We start from the raw sequence: 24,951 nt of genomic DNA, 5'->3' as shown, positions 1-24,951 counted from the left end.
GTAGTAAAATAATGATGATGATGGTGATGATGATGGCTAATATTTATTCAAACTCATTTCATTCCTATGTGCCAGGCCCTAGTTGCTTTTTCACAAATTAATTAAATCAATCCTTACTATAACAGTACAGGGTAGAAAGTATTTTCATTACCATTTTACAGGTGAATAAACTGTGGCACAGATAGATGAAGGAACTTGCTCAAGGCCACAGGTAGGAAATGGCTGAGGCAATATCGGTATCTAGGAAGTCTGGCTCCAGGCCCTGCTCTGAATCGCTGTCCACACGAACTTGTTAAATAGAGTTGATGATCAAAGGTGACAGCAGCAACTCCAAAGACTGGGTATCTCCAGGCAGATTCTCTCCGGCCTGAGTCAGGGTAACAGTTGTCAGTGGTGGAATTACATCCCAAACTAAAGCAAAAGGATTTGATATGTTTTCCTGGACGATACTGGGGCCCAGTTTCCAGTTCGTCAGTAGCTGCCCGTAATTTCTGAATCTCAGGCTCCAGGAGCAGGTCTGATTTTTACCTCTGTGATTGCTGCACTGTTGGTGCAGGGAAAAGAATGGTGTCCTTGGCTTGGGCGAAGGGCAAATAAAGGAAAATGACTTAGTCTCTCAGAGTTTACACTGGAACTGGGGAGGTGGGCCTTGGAGTTAGGGAATGAGATCACAGATCTATGAGCTTCCTCCAGAGACTGTTAACGTGAGACTCGTATATATACATATATGCAGTGTTCTCTTTACATGAGAGAGGGTGTTCTTGAAATTAATAAAATGCAAATCTATTTCAAATTATTACTGATACTGATTCTGTTGTCGTGAATTTTCTCATGTAGGAAGTGCCATGAAAATATCACAAAGTGAGGGGTTTTTTGAAACATAAAAAGAGCTCTTTCGTACTTGACAAGGTTGGAAAACATTGTCTAGAGCAGTGATCTCTAAACCCTTGAGAATTAGCTCCCTTATCACTTCGGAAAATTTGAGCAAGCTGCATATATGTGTATTTATTATGAATTATGTACAGTAGTATTAATCTATTATGTAATATAAATATTCATAAAATAGAAAAAAAATTTAAAATAAAGAAATTTTTGTCTTTTTTTTCCCTATACCATTATGGCATCTTGCATGCTGTAGGGGCTACATGTCCCCCACTTTGGAGACAAGAGTGGATTCTGGGAACAGTTAAAGGAATGACTTTTTTCCTTTAAGGCTGACTTCAAAGTTTAAAGAGCCATTTTCAGTTGAGATCCTAGTTCAATTTGCTTACGTTCAGCTTTTTCATCGGAAGGACCACTGTGTGGGGCATGATAAAGTGGAGACAAGGAACCGTATAATTCATTAGCTGCTGAGCTTAGAGGAAAAGTGTTCCTCTGGGGGTTTCACAGCCCAGCACTGGGCACTTGGTGTGGGGAGGTGGCAGGGTAGACTGGCAAAGCCTTAGGACAGCTTTCTCATTTGTTTTCCATTCAGGAGCCCAGAAGCAGCATTGTGCTGATTCAGGGGTGGTTTTCAGTGGTTCAGCCAGATTCACTTTTTTCCTCCCTATAGACCAAGGGAAGCATCTAGATTAGATTCCTGCACTTCTTACTGACACACTCCCAAAGGCCCACCTGGTTGTGGGAAACAGCCTATTTGATAAAAAGACTTTCTCAGTTTCCTATCTTATTTTCTTGGTCTGATGTCCTTGGCAGACTTTTCAGTTGCTGCTCCCTTCCTCAAGACCTATAAAGACTCCCCATTACCTAACAGATCAAATCCAACCTCCTCACTTGGCATCCGAGACTCCATTTTATTTTATTTTTAAAGATTTTACTTATTCATTTGAGAGACAGAGAGCATGAGCCAGTTTGGGTGGGGGGGGGGCAAAAGGAGAGGGAGAAGCAGACCCCCACTGAGCAGGGAGCCCTGCACGGGGCTTGATCCCAGGACCCCGAGATCATGACCCGAACCGAAGGCAGACGCTTAACCGACTGAGCCACCCAGGTGCCTCCAAGACTCCATTTTACTTATCCAGTTCATACCTTATGTGTCTTTACGTTTAAACCTCCCCTTCAGTCAGGCTGGTCTCCTTACAGTCAGGCTGGTCTCCTTACTGCCTTGACACTCCTACATACCCCCACCCCATCCCACCAGTGTGTGTGTGTGTGTGTGTGTGTGTGTGTGTGTGTGTGTGTGTGTGTGTGTGTGTGTGTGTGTGTGGTTTTTGCTTATTCTGTCTTTATGGCCTCAGGCTGTGTGTGTGTGTGTGTGTGGTTTTTGCTTATTCTGTCTTTATGGCCTCAGGCTGTTTACCCCAAGTGGAAACCCCTCCTTATCCTACTTCTTGTATAAAGATTTTACTAAATGCTTCTCCAAGTGTCGTCCTTAGATAGCCTGCATCAGATTATCACCTAGGATGGTTGTTATAAATGTGAATCCTCTATTCTCACCTCAGAACCCATGAACCACAACTCCTGGAAGCAAGGCCAGGGAATCTGCATTTTAGGAGGGTGTTTATGATATGCAGTGCAGTCTGAGGGTGCTGTTACCTGGTAACTTGGGACATAGCCCTCTCTTTTGCCACAGACCCCCATTTTTCTCTTGAGTTGAGACCTATGGACAGGCATCTCTGAGTATTCTACGAGGATTTCCTGGCTCCCAGGTCACTTGTAGGTCTATCCCCAAGAAGCTCTGTTCTCCCCTCCACCTTCCCCCCACAGCCCCGCCCTTGTGGCCGCTCATTAAGGAGGTCCTGCACATCTGGAGTATAGGAGGGCGGCAGGCCTCAAGTCTTCAAGTCATCTTTATGGCCATTGACTATACCTGTACTGAGAAGCCAGGCTCCAAAGGCCAACAGTGGAGCAGACTGAGGGCTGGGGGTGTGAAGTGAGAATTAGGGGCACAGCGGGTCCACCTGACAGGAGTGAATATGTTTACCGGCCTGCAGAGAGGAGAGCTGAACTGGACCGCCAGCCATGGCCGTCTCCAGGAGGGCGGAGAACTCCCAGGATAAGGAGCTCCCTGCTGACCTTTCTCTTTTTTCCCCAGGGTTCCTCTTGTCCCATCAGGGACCCCTAGATATGAGCTAGGTTGGAAGATGAAGAACGAGGTCTAGAAATTGAATGTTACCAAGTCTACCTCTGTTAACTAACTGGACAAATAGCAGTTCCAGTGGGTGCCCAGGAACTCCAGCCTTTAGTTAGAAAACAAGGGGAAACATACTGCAAGTTCTGTCTGGCTGGAGTTTGGTATTCCCTTTGTCTTCTTAGTGAGGGGCCTCACTGCATTTAGGAATTGGATTCTGTGCCTGTGTGTGTGTGCGCGTGTGTGTGACCAATTAGTATAACCAGCCTCATCTTGGATTGAAAAAAAATCCCCAGATGGAAGTAATTGTATTCATAAGCCCTTGTATTTTTAGAATGCCTTTTCCAGAAAGCTCAAAGCATAGCACTCTGTGGCATAACCTCGTTTGTTCCTGGACAATCTCCAGGTATTTGGTAAAGGGGCAGCTTCTATAATCATTGTCATTTTACATTTGGAGGATGGAGAAGCTTTGTGGTTGAAAAGCTCACACGGCATTAGCGGCAGAACTGGGAACAGGACACTCAGCTTCTACTCCTGTCTCTGTCAATGATTTCCAAACAGAGGCCCCCAGATTAATGCTGTGGTGGCTGTGTAAGCAGCACTTGTGGAATTAATTAAAAATATAGGTTCCTGGACTCCCTTTCTCTGGAGATTCCAACTCAGTAGGGCTGGGGTGGGACCCAGGAATATATATTCTCTACAAGCATTCCAGATAATTCTGATGTGCCGCCAGCTCTGGAAACTAATACTATAGGCCATATGACAACCACATGATTCACCTATTTCCTCCCAGAAATGTCTTCGCCTGCAACATGCTTCTTTAATGTTTTTCGTCTTGCCACCCACCCTCAAACCTCCCCAGGCCTCCCGGCTCAGGCCAAGAAACATGCCGAGTCGGCCAAGAACACGCTGCTGACCTGGAAGGGAAGAAGGACCTCAAACAAAGAGAAGAAGGAAATCCTGGAAGCCCTGGTCATGCTGTACTACACCCTGGGGGTGGCCTGGCTCCTACAGAACTGATATCCTTTCCTTCCTGGTGGGATCTGGTGATTGGGGCCTGGGGCCACCTGGGCCTGCCGGATGGGCTGTCTCACACAGGAACCGGGGAGATCGACCCAGGCTTCAAGTCTCTGTTGAGACAGACAGGCACGCCCCGCCCACCAGCTTCTCAACTCCATTTAGAAAGGTAGGAATGTTCCTCCTCTGTCTATTCATAGGAATTCTGAGTCGAGCCCTGGGAGGGATCTCACTGGTGACACATCCCCTGCCAGTTGAAAAGTTTTCGGCGTCTGGGGCGCCTGGGTGGCTCAGTTGGTTAAGCAACTGCCTTCGGCTCAGGTCATGATCCTGGAGTCCTGGGATCGAGTCCCGCATCGGGCTCCCTGCTTAACAGGGAGTCTGCTTCTCCCTCTGACCCTCCCCCCTCTGTGCTCTCTCATTCTCTCTCTCTCAAATAAATAAATAAAATCTTTAAAAAAGAAAAGAAAAAGAAAAGTTTCGGCGTCTGTCCTGCCCTTCATCGAGCATCCCGAGAAAATCAGTGTTAGCAGTGAGGACGCAGGCGATGTCAGGAAGAGGGAGAATGGGTGGTAATTTAAAGCACTGTTGGTCAAACGAGGCTGCACATGTAATCCCCTGGGGAGCTTTAGAAATTACTGCTGTTTGGGTCCCACCCCAGAGATTTTAATTTAGGAGGTCTGGGGGTACATCTGTTTATTGAGATTTTTAGAAAGTCCCCCAGGTGATTGTAACATGCAGCCAGAAACCTCTGATTTAATGGACTCTTGATCATTTTTGTTTTTCTGAAATGCTGTTGAGAATACTGCCCATGAAGCTGGAGGCCAAACAAAATAGACAAAAGAAATAGTTCTCTATCGCCAGGGGGGACCTGTTACTCTGCGAAAAGCTTGTGATGTTGACAGCCTTTTGGTACCATCTCTACTTGAGAACTGTTAAGGGCGTTTCATGTTTATGAATGATCATATACCACAGTTGGGACGGTACAGAGATTAGTGTGGCCTCTGCGCAGGGGTGACACACACATTTGTAAAGCATTCCATATTAAAAAAATTAATCATGAGTCTTCTTTGAGACCATGGGTCCCCAGTTCTCTCCTCTTTACACATCCCCCTCTCTCTACTCTTTTGATCTTGATACTCAACTTGCAAAAACTGACCTGTGGCCTTCCTCTGTTATGCCCTTAGAAGGGGCTATTGAAAATGTGGGAAATAGAAGGCTGTTTGGGAATTAAGGGGATTTTCTTTCCTGCTGTTTGCTTCCTGCCAAAAACCTGCTCTGCTTGGACTCTCTGAATGATCCAGAAAGTCCCTTTCAGCAGACTTAGTTCCTCTCTTTTACCATTCATAGGAACCAACGTGGGAAAACTGCATGGCTCATGTCAGGTAGTGGACGCCTCCACAGGAAATGTAGCCTAGGGGGTGCAATTTCTGTTACGCCTCCCCGTGCTCACCACCCAACCCAGCCTTGGATTCAGGCTACCAGCATGGGAAACCTGGGGCTCTTGTTCGTTTTCTAAAGAATTCTTGATGACATACACATAAGGAAAATAAAGAAGACGGTAAAGTGCCCATTTTCAAATTCTGCTTCGTATTCCCAAGGGGCCCTTTTATTGCTTTATCAACTGCTGTCCCTGGGCAATGGGGGAGTTTGTGTGCCTGGCCTTTTTTCCTTGACTGTTTCACTGGCAGAGAGGCTTATTTCAACCTGCAGAAGGCAGAGAGAAACATGAAGGAGCTGAAAGAATTATTTAAGGGAGGTGTTCGCAAATCCCAAGTCTCGGAGAAAGACCTGACCATTGCTTTGGGCAGGTAAGATCTGGGCTTTGAGAAGCTTAGGCTTTGTGAATGAGGCCTGGAATTACATGATTGTTCTGTGTGCTCTTTATATAAGGGGAGAAAAAGTACTCACAGCAAAAAAAACCCCAAGCCTCAAATGATGGTAAAAGAGGCTTGGGTTTCCCAAACGCACACCCCATGATCTGAGCTTTGTGTGTGGTGCCTTTTAATCCTAAAACACCACTGAGGTAGTTGGCACAGTTACAGTCTCATTAGGCAGGAAAAGCCAGGCTGAGATTAAATAAACCGTCCACGGTGACAAGGTTTAAGTGTTGGATCCATGGTCTGAACTCACGGACTCCCAGCTCTTATGCTGCCTCTCACACTTGTTCTCAAATTATGTCTTTTTCTGAATCGCCACCCACTTTTGTCATTAAGTATGATATCTTAAAAGACAAGGAAAGAACACTATGTGAAGACCGTTTATTGGAGGCCCATGGAAGCTATGCGCAGCACGTGCATTTTTAAGGAAAGTTCTGTTCCATATGGAAACCAATTACATGGGATTTATTCAAGCCAGAACAAGACTTAGCTGTTTTGCAGTTGAGTTAGGTATCCTCAGAGAGAATCACGGTATTTACATATGAGAGTGGGCCCATCAGATTATCAGAAGAAAAAAAGAATAATAAAAGGTTTACTACTCCCTAGACTTTTATAAAATATCTTCACATCCTTGAAAGCAATCTGTTTACAAAACTGTAAGCACTTGACATGGTAGGGAAGAGGACTGAAGGGTAAGTAAGTGAAGTACACGAATCATGTCTGCCTGCTCTAACCATGAATCTAGAAGTCAAATGGGAAATGGCGGGGAGGTATTGGAATGCCCGGAGCTAAATCTAACGATGGATGTAAGTCCACAGGGCCATAAATTAGAGTCTAGTGAATGTCTGTTGCTGTCACATGGGTCAGTGGCTAAGGTTTTTGTGCCTTATGTGAAAGAGCCTTGTTCCTTTTTCAGAATAAGTTCTAGTACATATTTCACTCATTCATTCTTCAGTATTTATCTAGTATCTATTTTGTACGTGCACTGTTCTAAGTGTTGGAACATTTACTAGGTATAACTATATCCAAGACACTAGTCTAAGTGCTTCACATAATTTATTTAATTCAATCCTCTATTACGAGCCTATGAGGTAGATATTTTTATTTTCATTTCACAGATAAGAAAATTAAGGCACAGAAAGAGTAAGTGGAGGAGCCAACATGTAGATGGGGCATCTGAATCCATAGCTCACCCTCTGTACCACATCGAGTTACATTTTATAATGAACAAATATCTAGTAAGGGCAAATCTCTTTTCTTGTTTTAAAGGTGGGGGGAAGATAAAGTGTGATTGTGTAGGCCAGACAACTTGGCTAGTGTCTCCCTATAGGCTCTTGATGAGAGGCATTTTCATTCTGTAACCTTTAGTATTATGGTCAAGGGCAATAGTGATCTGATTGATCAAAATCTTTTGGTAAAGAATTGTCAGATAATGGGCCAGTACTCTTTTGATTGTTAAACTGTAACTTGTAGAATGCCTTATCTAAAATAATTTTATACACACACATATTTTTTTTTTCAATTTGGGAATACAAAGATGGAAGCAAGAGGTGAGGGGGAGTAATAGTGATTATATATCCGCTATATGTTAAGTGATTTCATGTATTAATTTTAATCTAATCTTCACAACAACCTCATAAAGTAGGTATCCTTACCCTTGTTGTATTTGGAAGGAAATATAGGCTATTAGAGTTTGACTGTAAAGCCAATAGTTTGTGAGAAACAGCTTTGAACTACCATGTTCTTCTCCTTGTATCTTACAGACTCTAGAGGGATAAACCTGAATGGGATGCTATTTTATTCTCATTTTTAAGAATTATATTTTGTTTTGGAAGATTTGAAAATACAGATATGAAGAAAATAAAAGTTTGTTTTAATTTCACCCCCCAAACCTAACTGCTGCGGACATTTTAGTTAAATATAGGTATAGGTAGAGAGATCTACATTTTAGTTGGATAAAGATACATAGGTGGATAGGAAGATAGATCTGTTGGGGCCCATTTTAAGTACAGTTGTATCACTGTTTTAAACTTAGCACACTTTTAATTTTTTCCCCATATTATTTAGTCTAAAAAGGAAGCATGATTTTTAAAGTCTGAAGTATTTTATTGTATCACTTGTCATAATTTACTTAACCACTGCCTTTTGGAAGGGATATTTACATTGTCTTCTCTTTCCTCTCTCACTTTTAACTGAGGAGGAATAAACTAAATCAAACAAGACAAAGCAATAACTTTGCAATGGTCTGAAGGAGAGGGATCCAGAAGTGATAAAATTTTATTTTGATTCTAGAAAGTCTGTGTTATGGGTAAATTATCCCACCTTGTGAATTGCTGAGAGCCATTTTTTTCCATTTGCTTTTTAAATAAAATTAGACTACAGCATGCGATACTAATGGAAGTAAATGGTAGTCAGTGGAATCTGGTAGGTGAAATGCAGGTTAATAGGAGGCTTGTTTATAGCAAGACTAGATTTTTTAGCTAGCCACTGAGGTGATTGGCCTATGAAGGCCAAATTATTTTGTTCTTAGAATCAGTTCCTTTTCTGTCTGCACAAGTAAGATGTCTCTCTGACTTTGCATCTTTGTCCTTCTTATAGGGCCTCCTTGGCTATCCACAGATTGAACCTTGCTCTGGCATACTTTGAAAAGGCAATTGGCGATGTTATTGCTGCTAAGGGTGATAGGACTTTGGATCTGGTCAGTCTATATGAGGAAATTGCTCAGATTGAGCAGCTGAGAAGGAACCATGATCGGGCCATCCAGTACTTGCATCAGGTTGGTGAGTTGGCTGGAGCCCTAGTCTAGAGGCCATATTTGGCCCCAGGCCATATTCCCAGGGCCAGGGAGGCTTGGGGTTCTCAGAAGAATGGGGGGATAGGATGGATTTCCTGCCAGATGCACACAAGAGCCCTTCCTCAACCTTAAACAACATGGGCAGAGAACACTGACTCAGGGTGGGTGTATCTGCTCTTTGACCTGATCTGAGACCAAATTTTGTGTGCCCCCCCCCCAAGGCCTCCCCTCATTTCTGTGGATGCTAGGAAGAGGTAACCAAGTGAGACTGCTCCAGGGAAAAAAAGCCATAGGGGCAACCAAACTTAAGTCTTTAGCAAACACAAAGGGCTTTTTTTAAAATGAAAAAAATCATGATATTTTGATGTAATACTGTCATTTGTCCTCTAGGCCAGCCTAACTGTTTGTATCAACAAGTCTAAACTTAAAATGACAAAAGGGTGTTTCACTTGGAGGTAACTAATTTGACAAATGCCCAGGGGAAGACAAAACAAAACAGGAAGGAATGTTGAGTCTATTATAATGAAAACAGTGTAGGGCATTTTTACCTATCACGTACTTGGAACTTCCCTTGAAACTGCTTGTTGAATTGACCTTTTCTCTCCTCAGATGAGAACCGTCTTGTGGCTTCAGGTATCTCCCAAAGTCAAAAGTGGATCAAAAGAGCTGATTTTCTTGCTATTGCATGTGCAATGCAATTCAACGGTATATGTGAAAACAGGCTGATACTATAGCAAAGGCATTGCAGATAATCCCACAATCCAAAGTTACTAGAATCATACAGTGGAGAAATGTTAGGGGATGCTGCTCTGTAAGCAGGGCGTCCACTGCTTACAGAGAAAGCTGTCTGGTTTTTGTGTCCAAGACTTTGTGCAAGCAGTGGTCAGATCAGAATAGATAAATCAATATATAACCAGTGTTTCTCAACAACAAATAATAGTTAACATTTATGGAATGCTTTTACTATGTGCACTTGAGGATGTAGTTATTTCATCCATGCAATAACCCTATGCCATGGAGGCATTATTACTATTTTATCTCATTTTATGGGTGAGGAAACTGAAGCATAAAGAGTCACAGCTAATTCAGCTGAAGTGTGTAGCTAAGAAGTAGGAGAGCAGGGATTTCAACTTAGAAAATTTGAGCCCCCAGAGCCTGTACTCTTTAACAACTCTGAACTGTGTTAGCTCCATAGTGTTGTCTGATAATCGCTGGAGCCCCTTGAAATACCTCATGGTGTTTGACCAGTGATCTGTGAAGCATGGGTGATTTTTTTCTTGCTGGTAGGTGTGGACCAGATGGTTTCTCTCTTTTTTTCTCCTTCCATTTTAGTGTGAATGATAATAGTAATAAAATCTTCACTTTTCTCATGCTTATGACATTCTAGGTGGTATTCTAAACACTTCACATGTATTAATGCTGTAACATACAGCAACTGTTTGCAACAGTCTTTTCTGAAATTCCTATTTTATATTTGAAGAAGTTAGTGACTTGCCTGATGTCATCAGTAGCTGAGCTGTGATAGGAACCCAGGCAGTATGGCTTTAGGATCCATGCTCAACTCCCTTGGACTTCCTTTGATAATGAACCTTTGAGAGGCTGAGCTTAAGTTGTGATTGTAATTTTGCTATGAAACTTAATAAGAAATAATAATAGCTAATATTTACTGAGGACTTACCATGTGATGGTACTATGTATGCCCAGTGCTCTGCATGTATCATCTCATTTAATCTTTTCCAAACCCTAATCAATGGAAGCTGTATATTTCTTCTACATGTGAAGGTGAAGTTACTTGCTCAAGACTCACAGCTAGGAAGTAGCTGGGACTCAAACTCATCTCTCTTGTAACTCTGTGATTAGGTACATACAGCTCTCAACTAGCAATTTTCATGAGAACGATTAGAAAATCCTCAGTGAAACACTGTCATTTGGGTACTTACTTGATCTTGATTTTCTCTATTCCAGGCCTATTCTATCTGTGTTTCTTTGTTCACCGAAGTCAGCCCCCAAACTGCAGAGGCAAGCGCATTACTAGCCAAGGCTCATGCCATGTCTGGAGAGGCCCAACACAGGGGTAGGTAGAGGGGGTAGCTTGCAGTTATCATCATTTCCCATGGGAGGGAAGCACACTGGCAATGGTCTATCAATATGGACGGATTATAATCAGCTATTCATGACTGTGATGGAAAAATTAGACTGGACGCCATTTTGTACAAAATCATGTACACATGAATTTAGGCACAATATCTCCGCAAATTAGTTGGAACATCAAAACCAATAAAATCATCTGATTTCTATTTCCTTTATTCCCTTAGAATCTCAGCAGAATTCACCTGCATAAACAGTAGAGAGCTCATACACGCTATGAATGTGACCTGTGGTGTATCGGTTGATGAGGAAATCCAGTGATAAAAGACAAAAACATTGGCTCCTCCTCTCCTCCTCCTCCATTCTCAACCTCCTTGACTTTTCCTCTGGCTGACAAGAGAGAATGTTTGTAGCAGCTAGAATTTTCATGACCTATATTCAAAAGTGAGGTACTGGGGGGTTCTGGAGGAAAACCAAGGCATGAATTAACCCATCAGCAATAGTCCTTTCTCAGGCAAGGTCATCATTTGGGAAGTGAGTAGCTTTGGGAGAGACACAAAAGAACTGGCGAGGAAGGACTGCATGCCCTCTTCAGCTGCTGGATCAGATTAATGGACACTAATGGATTCAGTGGCCCATCAGGAGGAATTTGGGATTTGTGAAGAATATGATTTAAACATTTAAAAATATTGATTTTCTCTGCTTATAAAAGGACTCTATTTAGGTGTACGTTATTTTCTAGTCATATATGAAAAAGAGAGAGAGGAAGAAGAGAGAATTATAGGGAAACTTTTGTATCCTACTGTTTTCTACTCTTCTGTTTCCCCATGTCATTGAATAATTTTGTTCAGTTTTCAGAAGGTATTTGATATTTTGATTATTGTTTTCTTGAGCATAAATGTTCATTGAAGACTTCCTGATTCTGTGTTTTCTAGCTAATCATCTTGCTTCTTTAAAAAATTTTCTTGTGTATACTCACAGTATTTGTACTCCATCTATATGTTTGAATTTTTTCTAAATAGTCTTCATGGTTATAACGTGTCCTATATGTGAATATGTAAAAATTTTGTTCACATAAGAAAATTTTATGCTTCTAGAGTTGGGAGATTCTAAGGCCACCTTATTCTTTTCTTGTATACTCATTTTTAACTTTAAAGAAGATTTGGATCTTCACCTCCTATCATGCACTAAATTCCAAATGGATCACATTTTAACATCAAAACTGAAATTATCCAGAAGGAAATTCAACCCTGGAATCAAAATTCCTAAAATTAAAAATTGGAGGAAAGAACTTTCTGAGCACATGACGTTATACTAGAAAAGAAGAGGTCGATAGGTTTAATTATAAAAAGATCTAAAACTTAAGTCTGTCACAAAATACCATAAATAAAATGAAAAACAAACAGTGTAATCCAAGATGAACAGGTAACTCGAATAGGCCCCTACTTACTAAAAAAATTTTTGTAGTTAACTTTCTGAGAAAGAAATATCAACACCCAAATGATATCACTGGGTAATTCTACTTAACATTTAAAGAAGGATTAACACCCATCCTACATAATCTTTTCCGGAAAACTGAAGAGGAGGGAACATTTCCCAACCCATTTTATGAGGCTAGCAGTACCCTGATACCAAAACTGGGCAAAGACACTGCAAGAAAAAACCAAAACACAACTATAAAACAATACCCTTCATGCACACAAATGCAAAAAAATCCTCAAGAAAATATATAGCAATGTATAAAAATGAATAATACACCATGATCAAGGGGAGCTTTTTTCCTGGGAATATCAGGCTGGTGCAGTATTTAAAGCTGAATGAATGTATTCTACCATATTAATAGTCCAAAGATGAAAAGCACATAATCTTATCAACTGATACAGAAGAAGCATGTGACACAATGCAGCATCCTTTCATGATGGAAGGGGAACTTCCTCAATCTGTTAAAAGGCATGTGCAAAAAAATACAGGCAACATTATGCTTAATGGTGAAAGAGTGAGTGTTTTACTCTTAAGATCAGGAACAAGGCAAGGATGTTCATTCTCACTTCTTTTAGTCAACATAATACTGGAAGTTCTGGCCAGTGCAGTAGGCAAGAAAAAGACATACAGCTTGATTGATCTTATTTTTAAATTTATCTCTACACCCAATGTGGGGCTTGAATTCATGACCCCAAGATCAAGAGTCCCATGCTCTACTGACTAAGCCAGGCAGGTGCCGCTGAGACATACAGCTTAAAAGAAATAAAATGGTCCTCATTTGCAACAATACAGCTGTTTCTGTTGAAAATTCCAAGAAATCTACAAAACTCCTAGAACAAATAACTGAGTTTAAGGTTAGCAAGATCACAGAATATAAGGTCAACACACAAAACCCAGTCATATTTCTATATATTAACTGCACAACTGGAAACTGAAATTTTTATAAATACAACTTAGCCACCTCTTCCCAAATGGAACACTTAGCTGTAAATCTAACAAAATATGTACAATATCTGGGTGCTGAAAACTACAAAACCCTCATCAAAGAAATCAGAGATGGCCTAAATAAATGGAGACATAATGTATTCATAGATTGGATGACATACAGTAAAGTTGTCATTTCTACAAAAATTGATGTATTGATTTAACACAAATTAACAATCAAAATCCCAACAGGAATTTTTGTAAATATAGACAAGCTGATTCTAAAATTTATATAGAAATGCAAAGAAATTAGAACAGCTGAAACAATTTTGATAAATAATATAATTGGAGGAATCATACTACCTGATTTCAGCTTTATTATAAAGCAACAGTAATCAAGAGAGTTCAGAGTCACTGGAACACAATAGAGAGTCCAGAAATAGACCTCTATAAATATGGCCAATTAATTTTTGACAAAGATGCTGAGATAGTTCAGTGTGGAGAGAATAGTCTTTCAACAATAGTTTTGGAACAGTTGGAACAACGGTATTCACATGCCAAAAGAAAAAAGAAAAAAAACCCACTTTCATAAACATACACAAACATTAACTCAAAATGGATCATTGTCTTAAATGTAAGAGCTAAAATTTCCATTTACAATAGAAAAATAGGGGAAAAAATGAGACCAAGCATTACATAAAGAAAACAAAGGCCAATAATCACATGAAAAGTTTCAATCATAATAATAATGAAGAAATATAAAACAGCAAGGATACCAAGTTTCTATTAGACTGTCAACATTGTAAAAAAATGGTAACATTTAGGATTGATGAGAGCAATTTGATACAAACTCTCTGAACTATAATTTGACAGAATGTTACACATCTTAAAACTATACATCTTTAAAATCAAGTTTTCACCCATCCTCTGTAAAAAATTTTTAAATATGAAAATCTCTAGCATTTGCCAGATTGTGGGAAAACAGTTCTGCTCATTCATAGACGGTGGGTGTGGTAGTATAAATTGATATGAAATTTGCAAAACAACCTGATAATACCTAGTAAAATCAAAAGAAAACATGTATAAGGATGTTCACTGTAGCACTGTTTATAATTACAAAAAAATTAGAAACAACCTAAATGTTTATCAGTGAGTGAAAGGAATATTTGGTATATGAGTGAGAGGGAATTCTGTGGTCTTTAAAACGATTAGACTTTATAAATAAAAAGTTAAAAACAACAGTATTAAGGAGAAAATACTTGCATTTTTAGGACATAAAAATACCATTGTTTATAGTTACATACACTTTTATATATGTGTGTGTGTATATATATATATATATATATATATATATATATATATAAAAACATGACAAATGAACTGCAGAGTAGGCAAAACTGCATCAAAATGTACATCACAATGTAAACAAAGGTAGAGACTTCCAGCTCGGCCTTTGTGAAGAGGTCTGTGAATCCTTGCAACACACACACACACACACACACACACATAAATTAAATAAAATGGTCAAAAACAATCTAAGCAGACAACAAATTGCAAGGCATCCTTGAAAAACTGCTAGAGTCTTGGGTAAAGAGAGTCCTCTGGGCATTTTGGCCTGAGGCTGCTCCTACCCACTCACGGCCCCAGCTCAGTCCACGAGATGGGCGATTTTAACAGAATTGGGCTGAGAGAACCAGCAGCTTTGTGGCAGAGGCATCAGACTCAATTCAGAGCAAGGGGCAAAACCCCACAGATTCATCAGGTAAAAGTGGCAACCTCAAAAAAAAAAAAAAAAATGAGGGAAAACCTGTGTATTTGGTAGCCTGAAGTTGCTGTGCTGGTTTGTAGGAGTTAGAGGCCACTCAGAAATGTTAACAGGAAGAACCTGGAAATGAGAGAGCCAAGAAAAGGCCACATAAGCCCCTAGCCCACTGAGAAATGACATACTTGTGCAGGGAAGATGTGGAAAATAAGGAAAGGAGACTTGAAATGCAGCAGAGTTTTGAATGCACACCCCCATCTACATACAGATCAATACATAGATGATGGAAGACATACACTGTAAAGGTTTTTGAGCACAACCTCTTTCTAAGTCAGTCACTTGGGTCAACGCTAAACTATGCAGGCAGAGGGGCAATCCCAGGAATCCAGACCAAAATTTTAAAAAATAAACGTTAAAACACAAGCAAAGACTTAGGTCTCTAGTCTGGCATGTAGGAGCTTGGAAGTTGTCACTCCATCCTAACAACAAGTAAAAAGCTGAACAAACTGGAAACTCAACTGCTCTTCTTAGATCTGGCAGAGAAGTGAGGTGACAGGGCAAACCACTGCCCCTGACACTGGAGAGACAGATGAATCCAGAGAACCACAGTTTGCCTGAGCAGATACCTATCTCGACAGGAACCAGTACTGGGTAGGAATACCTAACCTGTAACTGATACATTTCTGGAAGCCCAGTGTGGACAAGATGGAGAGTTAAAAATTCCAAGTACCCAGTCATAGGGGGGGTTTCCACACTTTTGTGAAATTTACCTCCAGGAACTTGACCAGGTTCTCAAAGTGAAAATGGAGAAAAATGCCCCCTTGTTTCCAGCAGGGAGAGGGGAAAATTATCCAATCAAAAATATGCCAGAGCTTGCTGCTAAACAAGGTCTGTCCTCAAGACACTATTTTACCAGAGCCTAAACTACTGGGGGTTTTTTCAGAGCCTAACCAGTCTGGGGGAAGGAAATACCCAACTTCAGCCCACTCTGGCCATCCTGTGCCACCTGAAGGAGAAAGGGACCAAGAGGCGCTCGTGAAGTTCACAGTGCAGAGACACAGGCTCACTAAAACACTGAGAGCTAATCAAAGGACTGTAGAATGCTTTCTCCCCCCGAGCCCCACCTCTTACCACCAATTACTAGAGGCCTATTTAAAATTTATTTTACCCAGCACATCGTGTCCACCTATCAAGAACAATTATAAGTAACAGGCAAAAACAAAACAAAAGAAACCCCCCAAACAAACAAACAAACAAACAAACAAAAAACAAACCTAAAAAACCACACAGTTTGAAGAGACCAGACTCAGATATAGTAGGGATATTTGAATGCTCAGACTGGGAATTTAAAACAACTGTGTGATGTCCAAGGGCAGGAGATAGACGTCCCAGCTCAAGATTAGTGAAAGAGACTTCATCCTTCTTCTACCTTTTTTTTTTTTTTAATTCTCTTTGAGCCCTCAATGGATGGAATGATGCCCACTCACACTGGTGAGGGAAGATCTTCTTTACTCAGTCTACTGATTCAGATGCTAATTTCTCTTGGAGACACCCTCACAGATACACTCTAGAAATAATGTTTTATCAGCTAGTTGGGCATCCCTTAGCACAGTCAAGTTGACACAAAATTCACCATGACAAGTCCACTCCTTGTCAACTTGATCTTTACATGCATCTCCTCAAACATACTTAATCTCCAAATAGAGATATAAGTGTGCCTAATATGGCATAACTACCCTGGGTACGACTGGAAATGTACTAGTCCCTTTCCTGGAAGAGATAAAGCCCTTCAATGATGTTTACTCTTCTGATATCCCATAACTTGAAAACTAGGATGTAAAATTAATAATACTTAAATACTGATATAACATCAGTATGTTTTCTGTTACATGAAAAGGGAATAAAAGAAGAAAAATAAGATATTTGCTTAATATGTGCATATGTACACGACAAGCGTATTCATAACAAAATGAGGAAATACTCATGACAGTTACAGTCCTCAGTTCTGTAAGTGGTCATGTGGTTGTAACTGCTCTAAACTACCTTTTCCTGCTACCTGTTCTGGGTTCCCTTTGCCTTTAACAAACACCTCACCTGGTAATTGTTCTTTACCTTGTGGGATGACCGAAACCATTCCTGAAGGTTCTGGGCCATTACTAACCCTGCCTGGATTGGGATGTTGTAATGTTCCATTGACCTTAATCACAGGGCATAGTAATATATGAGATGCCATCTTAGAACTACTAGATGGAATCTCCTGCGTTGCAGACAGGTGTTTTCTTACCTCTGCTACAGAGTGGTGGTTCAGTTTCCCCCTTGTAGTCAGGCTCAGTCATAGGAACTCCTTTTCCTTGGTTCAGGGCATGAGGAGCCCAAAGAGGCCAGCTGGCAGTCTTCACTTCCAGTTCAGTGGAATCGTTGTATCTCCTGGGGGAAGCCTTCCTCCCTCTGGAACTAAGACCTCTAGGCCAGTAGAGAATCAAGTTATGGGAACAGGAAGCAAAAATTGTGCTGGTGGGTCACTAGTAGTGAGTGGTACTACTTATATTTCCACCCCTTGATGTCTAGACTTGTGAATCCTGGCTATTGGAGGAATAACACCATATTTTGGTTGCTGATCCAGAGTATATACAGCCTTCTGTAGAACTCAAGCCTTACAAAGTATCGCTCCCTAGCAGGCACTGGAACTGTCTGCAAAAGACCATTCCACCATTCTATCAAGCCAGCTGCTTCAGTACGGCGGGGAACATGGTAAGACCAGGGAATTCCATGAGCATGGGCTCATTACTGTACTTTGGCTGTGAAGTGAGTTCCTTGATCCAAAGCAATGCCATGTGGAATACCATGATGGTGGGTGAGGCATTCTGTAGGTTTATGGATGGTAGTTTCGGTAGAAGCATTGCATGCAGGGAAGGCAAATTTATATCCAGAGTAGATATCTATTCCACTTAAGGACAAAATGCTGCCTTTTCCATGAAGAAAATGGTTCAATGTAATCAGCTTGCTACCAGGTAGCTGGCTAATCACCCCAGGTAATGGTGCCAAATCAGGGGCTCAGTGTTGCTATCTGCTGGCTGATTGACTACTCAGCCATGGCTTTGACAAGTAGAAGTCCTTGTTGTCAAGCTCACTCTTGGTATCAAAATCTGTATTAGTCAGGGTTCTCCAGAGAAATATAACCAATAGGAGTGAGGGGACTACTGGTAAGTCTCAGAGTCCAAAGGCCCAAGAACCAGGAGCTTCAATATTTGAGGGCAGAAGATGGATTTCCAGCTCAAGAAGAAAATTCGCCTTCCTTTGCCTTTTTTTTTTTGAACTTGGTGAGGAAAGCTCTTTACTCGGTATACTGATTCAGTTATTCATCTCTTCCAGAAATACCCAGAAATTGTTTTAGCAGCTGTCTGGGCATCCCTTAGCCCAGTCTAGTTGACACTTAAAATTAACCATCACAAATGCTGTATGTGGACAAGGTTGTATGGGAAATCTCTGTACCTACCACTCAGTTTTTCTGTGAATGCAGAACTGCCTTAAAAAATAAAGTTTAAAGAAATCAAACACCTGAGCAAAGACATTAACATTCAGACAACATAGGAGGAGATAGACTCTGTAGTTTAAGTCTAGGCAATTCACTAAAACAAAACAAACAAAACAAAAAACAAAAACTCACAAAAATATATCAGAATCTGTAGTTGTTACTATATAATGTCTAAAATGTACAGTTTTCAACAAAAGAGAAACATACAAAGAAACAACCCATGGCTTGTACTCAGAAAAAGAGTAGTCAATAGATATTGATGCTAAGTAGGCTACATGTTGGATTTAGCAAAGACTTCAGAGCACCTATCATAAATATCTTCAAAGGATTAAAGGAAACCGTCCAAAGAATTAAAAGAAAATACAATGAAAATAGGAACTCTCAATAGAGAAATCTAAACTAAGAAAAAAACAGCCAAATGGAAATTCTAGAGTTGTAATATACAGTAACTGAATGAAAATTCATTAAATGGTCTCAACATCAGATTCAAGATGGCGGAGGAGAGAATGAGATCACTCAAAGGTATGGCACTAGAGATGATCTCCAAAGAGCAGAGAAAAAAGGTATTGAAGAAAAATGAACAAAGCATAAGAGATCTGTGGGACAACGCCTGGTGTATCAACATACATGTAATAGGAGCTCCAGAAGGGCAGAAGACAGAATGAGGCAGCAAATTAAAGAACTAATGGCCCCGAATTTCCCAAGGTTGTTATCTACAGATCCAGAATTCTCAATGCCAAGTAAGACAAGCACAAAGAGAACCACAAATAGGCACATAGTCAAATTGCTGAATGACAAAAAGAAAATCTTGAAAGCAGCAGTGGAAAAACAGCTTTGTACAGGGAAACAACAATATGATTAATGGCTGATTTTTCATCAGAATAACAGAGGCTAGAAGGTAGTGGAAAAACATACTCAAAATATTGGAATAAAATTCAACTAAGAACTGTATATTCAGGAAAACGACCCTTTGAAAATGAAGGTGAGGTATGCCTGACTGGCTCAGTCGGAATAGCATGTGACTCTTGATCTCGGAGTTGTCAGTTCAAGCCCCACATGGGTATAGAGATTGCCTAAATAAATAATACTTTAAAAAAAAGAAAAGAAAATGAAGGTGAGATCGACATTCCCTGATAAACAAGATTTGTTGGTAGCAGTCTTGACCTAAAATAAATACTGAAGGAAGCCCTTGGGCTGAAAGAAAATGGGAGCCCATGGTAACTCAAATCCACAGAAAGGAATGAAGAGAATTGGAACTGATATGTGGATAATAGACTGTATACACAAACACAAATATTCATCAACTTGTGAATGGTAAACAAAACGTGTATCTACTCAGCAGAAGGAGGAATAAAGTACTAATTCATGCAAGAACATAGATGAATCTCAAAAACAGCATGATGCATTTTGAAAGAATCACAAAAGACTACATGTTGTAGGAATCCAATTATATGAAATTTCTAGAAGAGGCAAAAACAGAGATAGAACAAAGATCAGTGATTGCCTGAGACAGTAGGCATTGCTTGCAACCAGCCATGAAGAAACATTTTGGGGTGATGGATATCTTCTAAAACTGGATCTTGATCATGATTACATAACTATAAATTTACTAAAACTTTATCAGACTGTGTAATTACAATAGTTGAATGTTACAACAATAGCTGAATTATACCTTAATACAGTGGTAAAAAATGTTAACAGTGCCTGTTTCTGAGTAGCGTGCGTGGAGATAATTGTTCCTTTCTTTTTGCTTCTGTTGCATTTTCTAGACTGATTACATAAACATCTATTATGTTTGGAATAAAAGAAAAGTTAAAAGTAAATTTTTAAATAACAACAACTCTATTTAAAATACTTTTGAAACAAAAACTCTCCCTCTACACGCGCACACACACACACACACACACACACACTCCCCTAGCAGGAATCCCAGTAAACAATACTCTCTATGAGAGTTTAATTTAGGTAAATATATAGTCTTTCATTGCCCTTGGGAGTTTAATATGGTAGTTATTTGGGGGTGTTAGGATAGGCTGTTCAGGCATGGCTTTCTTTTCCTACAGAAAAATCCATACCTTTCATCAACAGAATAAAATTACATCAACTGATGCCATCAAATTATATCTCAGACTTTTTGAGGGTCCTTATGAGACCTAGAATGAGAACGGGCAATGACTTTAAGTATGAAATGTCTAATTGAGCCAAAGCTGTATTAGCTACTTGTAAAGGCTAGCGGCCTGCCTTAAATGTTCCCCCTTTTTTTTGCAGATGCCGTTGAGATATATTTTATAAAAAGTATCAATGCGTATCAAGCAACATTGGGCCCAACGGATTATGAAACACTGACAACCATTGAAGAATTCTGCAAATGGCTTGTCCAAAACGGGGAAAAACAGGTAAATCTGAACAGGTAAATCAAAAAGAGGCAGTGTGATCTTGGGCAAGATCCATTCCTCCATCTGTAAAATAAATATAATAATAGTTCCTCTCTCAGAGAGTAGTCATGCATGAATTAACTATTATTATTAAACATAAGCTTGGAATGTTACCTCTTCACAGAAACACCTTACTTAGGTGACATGTCACAACCGCCTGATCGAGGTGGGTTACGTCAGTGTGACCTAGAACATCCTCTCCATAGAGTTAATGGATTAGAACTGGAATACTCCTTCAGAATTGCCCAGATGATTATCAAACACTTTTCTTTAATTCCCTAGGAGGCTTACAGACTGCTAAAGGCCACCCTGAGGTCTCAGGTCATCAGCTATGGTGACTGTAGTGAAAAGGTGGCTGAAACTTTTTACAACATGGGCAGGATCTGCTTTGCCAAAGGAGAGCTCAGGAAGGCAATTCAGCTGTTAAGGAAGGTGAATGCTGGCTGCTTTTTACATTCTCTCCCAGGCCTGTAAGCACAATGTGAGGAGTGATGCATGTGGGTGGGTGGGTGGGTGTGTGTGTGTGTGTGTGTGTGTGTGTGTGTGTGTGTGTGTGTGTGTGTGTTTATTTTCCCTTTCTTTCCCACCCCTCCCCTCCCTTCTGCTTCCTTTCACCTCTGTCTTTCTTTTCTTCCTTCTTCTTTTTTCCTTCCTTCTCTATTCCTTTTTATTTTTTAAGTAAAGCGAAAATTCACTTTCTTAAATGTGCTAAAGGAGAACATGATACAGAAACTTTTGTTGTGTGAATGCCTGGACCAGAGTCTTAAAAGAGTAACACCCCAGTGTTAGAATCTAGGTCTGGCAGTGGCTGAATATCAGGAAAGCACCCAAGGTTGGGAGGAATCAGGAACACCTTTTATAAACCATTCTTACCCAAGTACCGATTCCTCTTCCAGGGGGCTCAGAGGACACTGGATGTTCATATCTTGTAGTAGGATCTGGCAAGAATTGTGACCAAACAGTTGTTCAGCTAGTCAGCATACTGACAGACCTAGGCTAAAGACATGATAGGATCAGTAGGGATGTCTCTACATAAAATCTAAATTTGTTCAAGGTCAGAGGAAGAGTTGGTAAAGACCAATCAGTACTCATGTGAGCGGAGTGGAGTCCCAAGCAATCCGTACATGTACATTGGCAAACATCATGTCTGGAGAGATTTTTATCTCATTTCAGGTTAACTAAACAGAATCAGAAAATAAGTTATGAAGACAGTGAATAACAGGAGAATCATTTTGAAGATTCTGAGAAAAAGAAAACCTTAATAAAATAAGTTGCAGGGATCAGAAGAGTGTCTTCGAGGAAAGCATGAACATAGGGATGGGAGCAGAGAAACCTATAAGGAGAGAAAACTTTACAATGAAAGGATGACAGTCTGAGGCCCAAAGATGAGATGAGATTTAAGAGTGAAATAAGGGATTTCAAGGAAACAACAAATCCAGTAGAATTCAAATCTACATGGAAAATAGGGAAGACTGTCTTAACATGTCGCAGTGATGGTGAGATTTCCCAAATCTAAAATTGCAGCGGTGTCAATAAACATCAAAACAAAAATGAAACAGACTAACAAAAGACAGAGTCCTGAGCCTCACCTCAAACCTTTAAATCACAAGTTCTAAGAGGTGTGTCTCGATTCTGTATTTTTAATACTTCTAGAGAAGTCATATCCTGCCTGTTTAAAGGATCAGAGATTTATATGATGGACTCGAAAATCTGTCCTAGAATGCAGAGAGGAGAGAGAGAGATAATGAGAAAGTCGCTATGGAGGGCAGAGTAGAGATTCACCTAAAGAACGATAATACTTGGAAGAGAAACAGTAATCAAAGAAATCATTGAAAACAACTTTTCTGAAAACAAACCAACAAACCAACAAACCCGCCCCAGCATACATGTTATAAGGGCTTACCATATTCTACACAAGACTAAAGGAGAGCCTGTTCTAGATTTTACTTGCTAGTGGCTGTCTGAAGCCATAGCCACATCCTCCATTTGGAATAGAGAGTCAACTTGGAGATTTAGGATTCTGTAAGGTCGGTGGGGGCTGCATCTTGGTTATCGGCTTTTATCCTGAGGGCTTTAGGCCCTACTTCAGTGTCCTAGCCCAGAAAGGGGGGGAGGTATAGAAGGGCATGCTGACAGTACAGCTCTTGTTTTGAGCTTTGAACTCCTTCCTCATGCTGGGGATCTGCTGTGAGTGGGATGCTGGCCATGAGGTTTCTGAATTGGCCGATGTTAATAGATGCTGTTCTGGGGGTTGGCAACTACTCCTGGAGCTAAAACGAAGGTGAGAGACCTCAGCAAAAGTTGATGGCTGTGAGGAAACCCCTTTGGCAGACAGAATAGAGCATAAAGAGGGTGACACTTTGGGCTGACTTTTTTTCTTGGGCAGTCCAATGTTCATGTAAAAGGAATCAAAGTTAAATGCAGTTGGGTGGAGGTGAGAAGATAAAGAAAAGACAAACCTTAAAAATTATAACCTTGTGAGGGAATAATTTTTATTTGCATACAATAAACTGCACACATTTTGAGGTGCACAGTTTGATCAGTTTTGATATCTTGACCTGTGAAACCGTTGCCACAATCAAGGTCATGAATATATCAGTCACCCCCAAAAGTTTCCCCAGTCCCCTTTGTAATTAATCAATCCCACCCCTCCCCCACCCCCACCCCCACCCCCAGGCAATAATTGGTTTGCTTTGTCACTAAAGATACATTAGCATTTTCAAAAATTTTATATGAGTAGAATCCTAAAGTTATACATTTTTGAATCGTCCTTTCAGCATAATTATTTTGGGACTTATCCATATTATTTTGTGTATCATGGTTTACTTTTATTGCTGAATATTACATTACATGGACAACATGATTTTTTTTATCCATTCACCTGATGATGAACATTTGACCGTTTCCAGTTTGGGTTTATCATTGATAAAGCTGCTGTGAATGTTCATGCACAAGTCTTTGTATGGATATATACTTTCTTCTCTTGGGTCAATCCTTAGGAGTGAAATGGGAGCACTATGTAATATGATAGGTGTATGTTTACCTTTATAAGAAAACTGCCAAAATTTTGGAGAATGGTCGCATCATGTTCTATATTCCCACCAGCAGGGTCTGAGAATTCAGTTCCTCCACATCCTTGCCAGTAGCTGGTGTGGCCAGGGCTTTTCATGGTAGCCACCCTAATAGGTATGTAGCAGTATCTCATTGTATGTGGTTTTTAAGACTTCCTTCCTTCCTTCCTTCCTTCCTTCCTTCCTTCCTTCCTTCCTTCCTTCCTTCCTTCCCTCCCTCCCTTCCTTCATTCCTGTCTTTCTTTCTTTCTTTTAGAGAGAGAGAGAGAGAGAGAGAGAGAGATCACGAGTGGGGGGAGGGGCAGAGAGAGAGAAAGAGAGAGAATTACAAGCAGACTCCCCGCTGAGTGTGGAGTCCAGACAGGGCTCAGTATCACAACCAATGAGGTCATGACCTGAACTAAAATCACAAGTCGGATGCTCACCCTACTGAGCCACCCAAGCACCCCTCATTGTGGTTTTCATTTGTGTTTATCTTGAGCATCTTTCCTTGTCCTTATTTCTCATTTTATCTTCTTAGGTGAAGTGTTGATCAAAATCTTTTGCTCATTTTTCATTAGTTGTTTGCTTTCTTATGATTCTTTTAAAAGTTCTTCATATATCCTAACCATGGTGTATATGGTGCCTGTAGACTTGTATATGACTCCTTTAGGATAATTGTAAAGTTGCTGGTGTACAATTGTTGGGTGTTTGTATAAGTACATGTTCCTAATTCATGCCATAAATGATGCTATAAAGTGAAAAAAAATGAAAGTTCTTCATATATTCTAGATATAGGTTCTTTATTTTTTTTAAAAAAGATTTTATTTACTTATTTGACAGAGAGAGAAAGCATAAGCAGGGGGAGCAGCAGAAGGGGAGGGAGAAGCAGGCTCCCTGCAAAGCAAAGAGCCCGA

General features: G+C 40.4%; 1 protein-coding gene across 10 annotated transcripts in view; it reads left to right on the top strand.

The window, feature by feature from the left end:
* The window catches only part of TTC23L (tetratricopeptide repeat domain 23 like), a 49,983-nt gene that overhangs the window by 13,565 nt on the left and 11,467 nt on the right, over positions 1-24,951 (top strand). For 7 of the 10 annotated variants that reach the window (XM_027604763.1, XM_027604757.1, XM_027604760.1 and 4 more), the window contains exons 5-11: positions 3,930-4,086; positions 5,770-5,895; positions 8,563-8,740; positions 9,368-9,391; positions 10,724-10,832; positions 20,818-20,945; positions 21,267-21,416. In XM_027604763.1, the coding sequence (XP_027460564.1) occupies positions 3,930-4,086; positions 5,770-5,895; positions 8,563-8,740; positions 9,368-9,391; positions 10,724-10,832; positions 20,818-20,945; positions 21,267-21,416 (872 nt within the window). Of the gene's footprint in view, positions 1-3,929; positions 4,087-5,769; positions 5,896-8,562; positions 8,741-9,367; positions 9,392-10,723; positions 10,833-20,817; positions 20,946-21,266; positions 21,417-24,877; positions 24,921-24,951 lie in introns of those variants that run through there. The other 3 variants (XM_027604766.1, XM_027604762.1, XM_027604765.1) reach the window with 3 other exon arrangements.

Source organism: Zalophus californianus, chromosome 5 (assembly GCF_009762305.2).
Source record: "Zalophus californianus isolate mZalCal1 chromosome 5, mZalCal1.pri.v2, whole genome shotgun sequence".
NCBI classification, from domain to species: domain Eukaryota; kingdom Metazoa; phylum Chordata; class Mammalia; order Carnivora; family Otariidae; genus Zalophus; species Zalophus californianus.
Note: the sequence above shows the minus strand (reverse complement) of the source record. Positions and strands in the feature narration are given on the sequence as shown.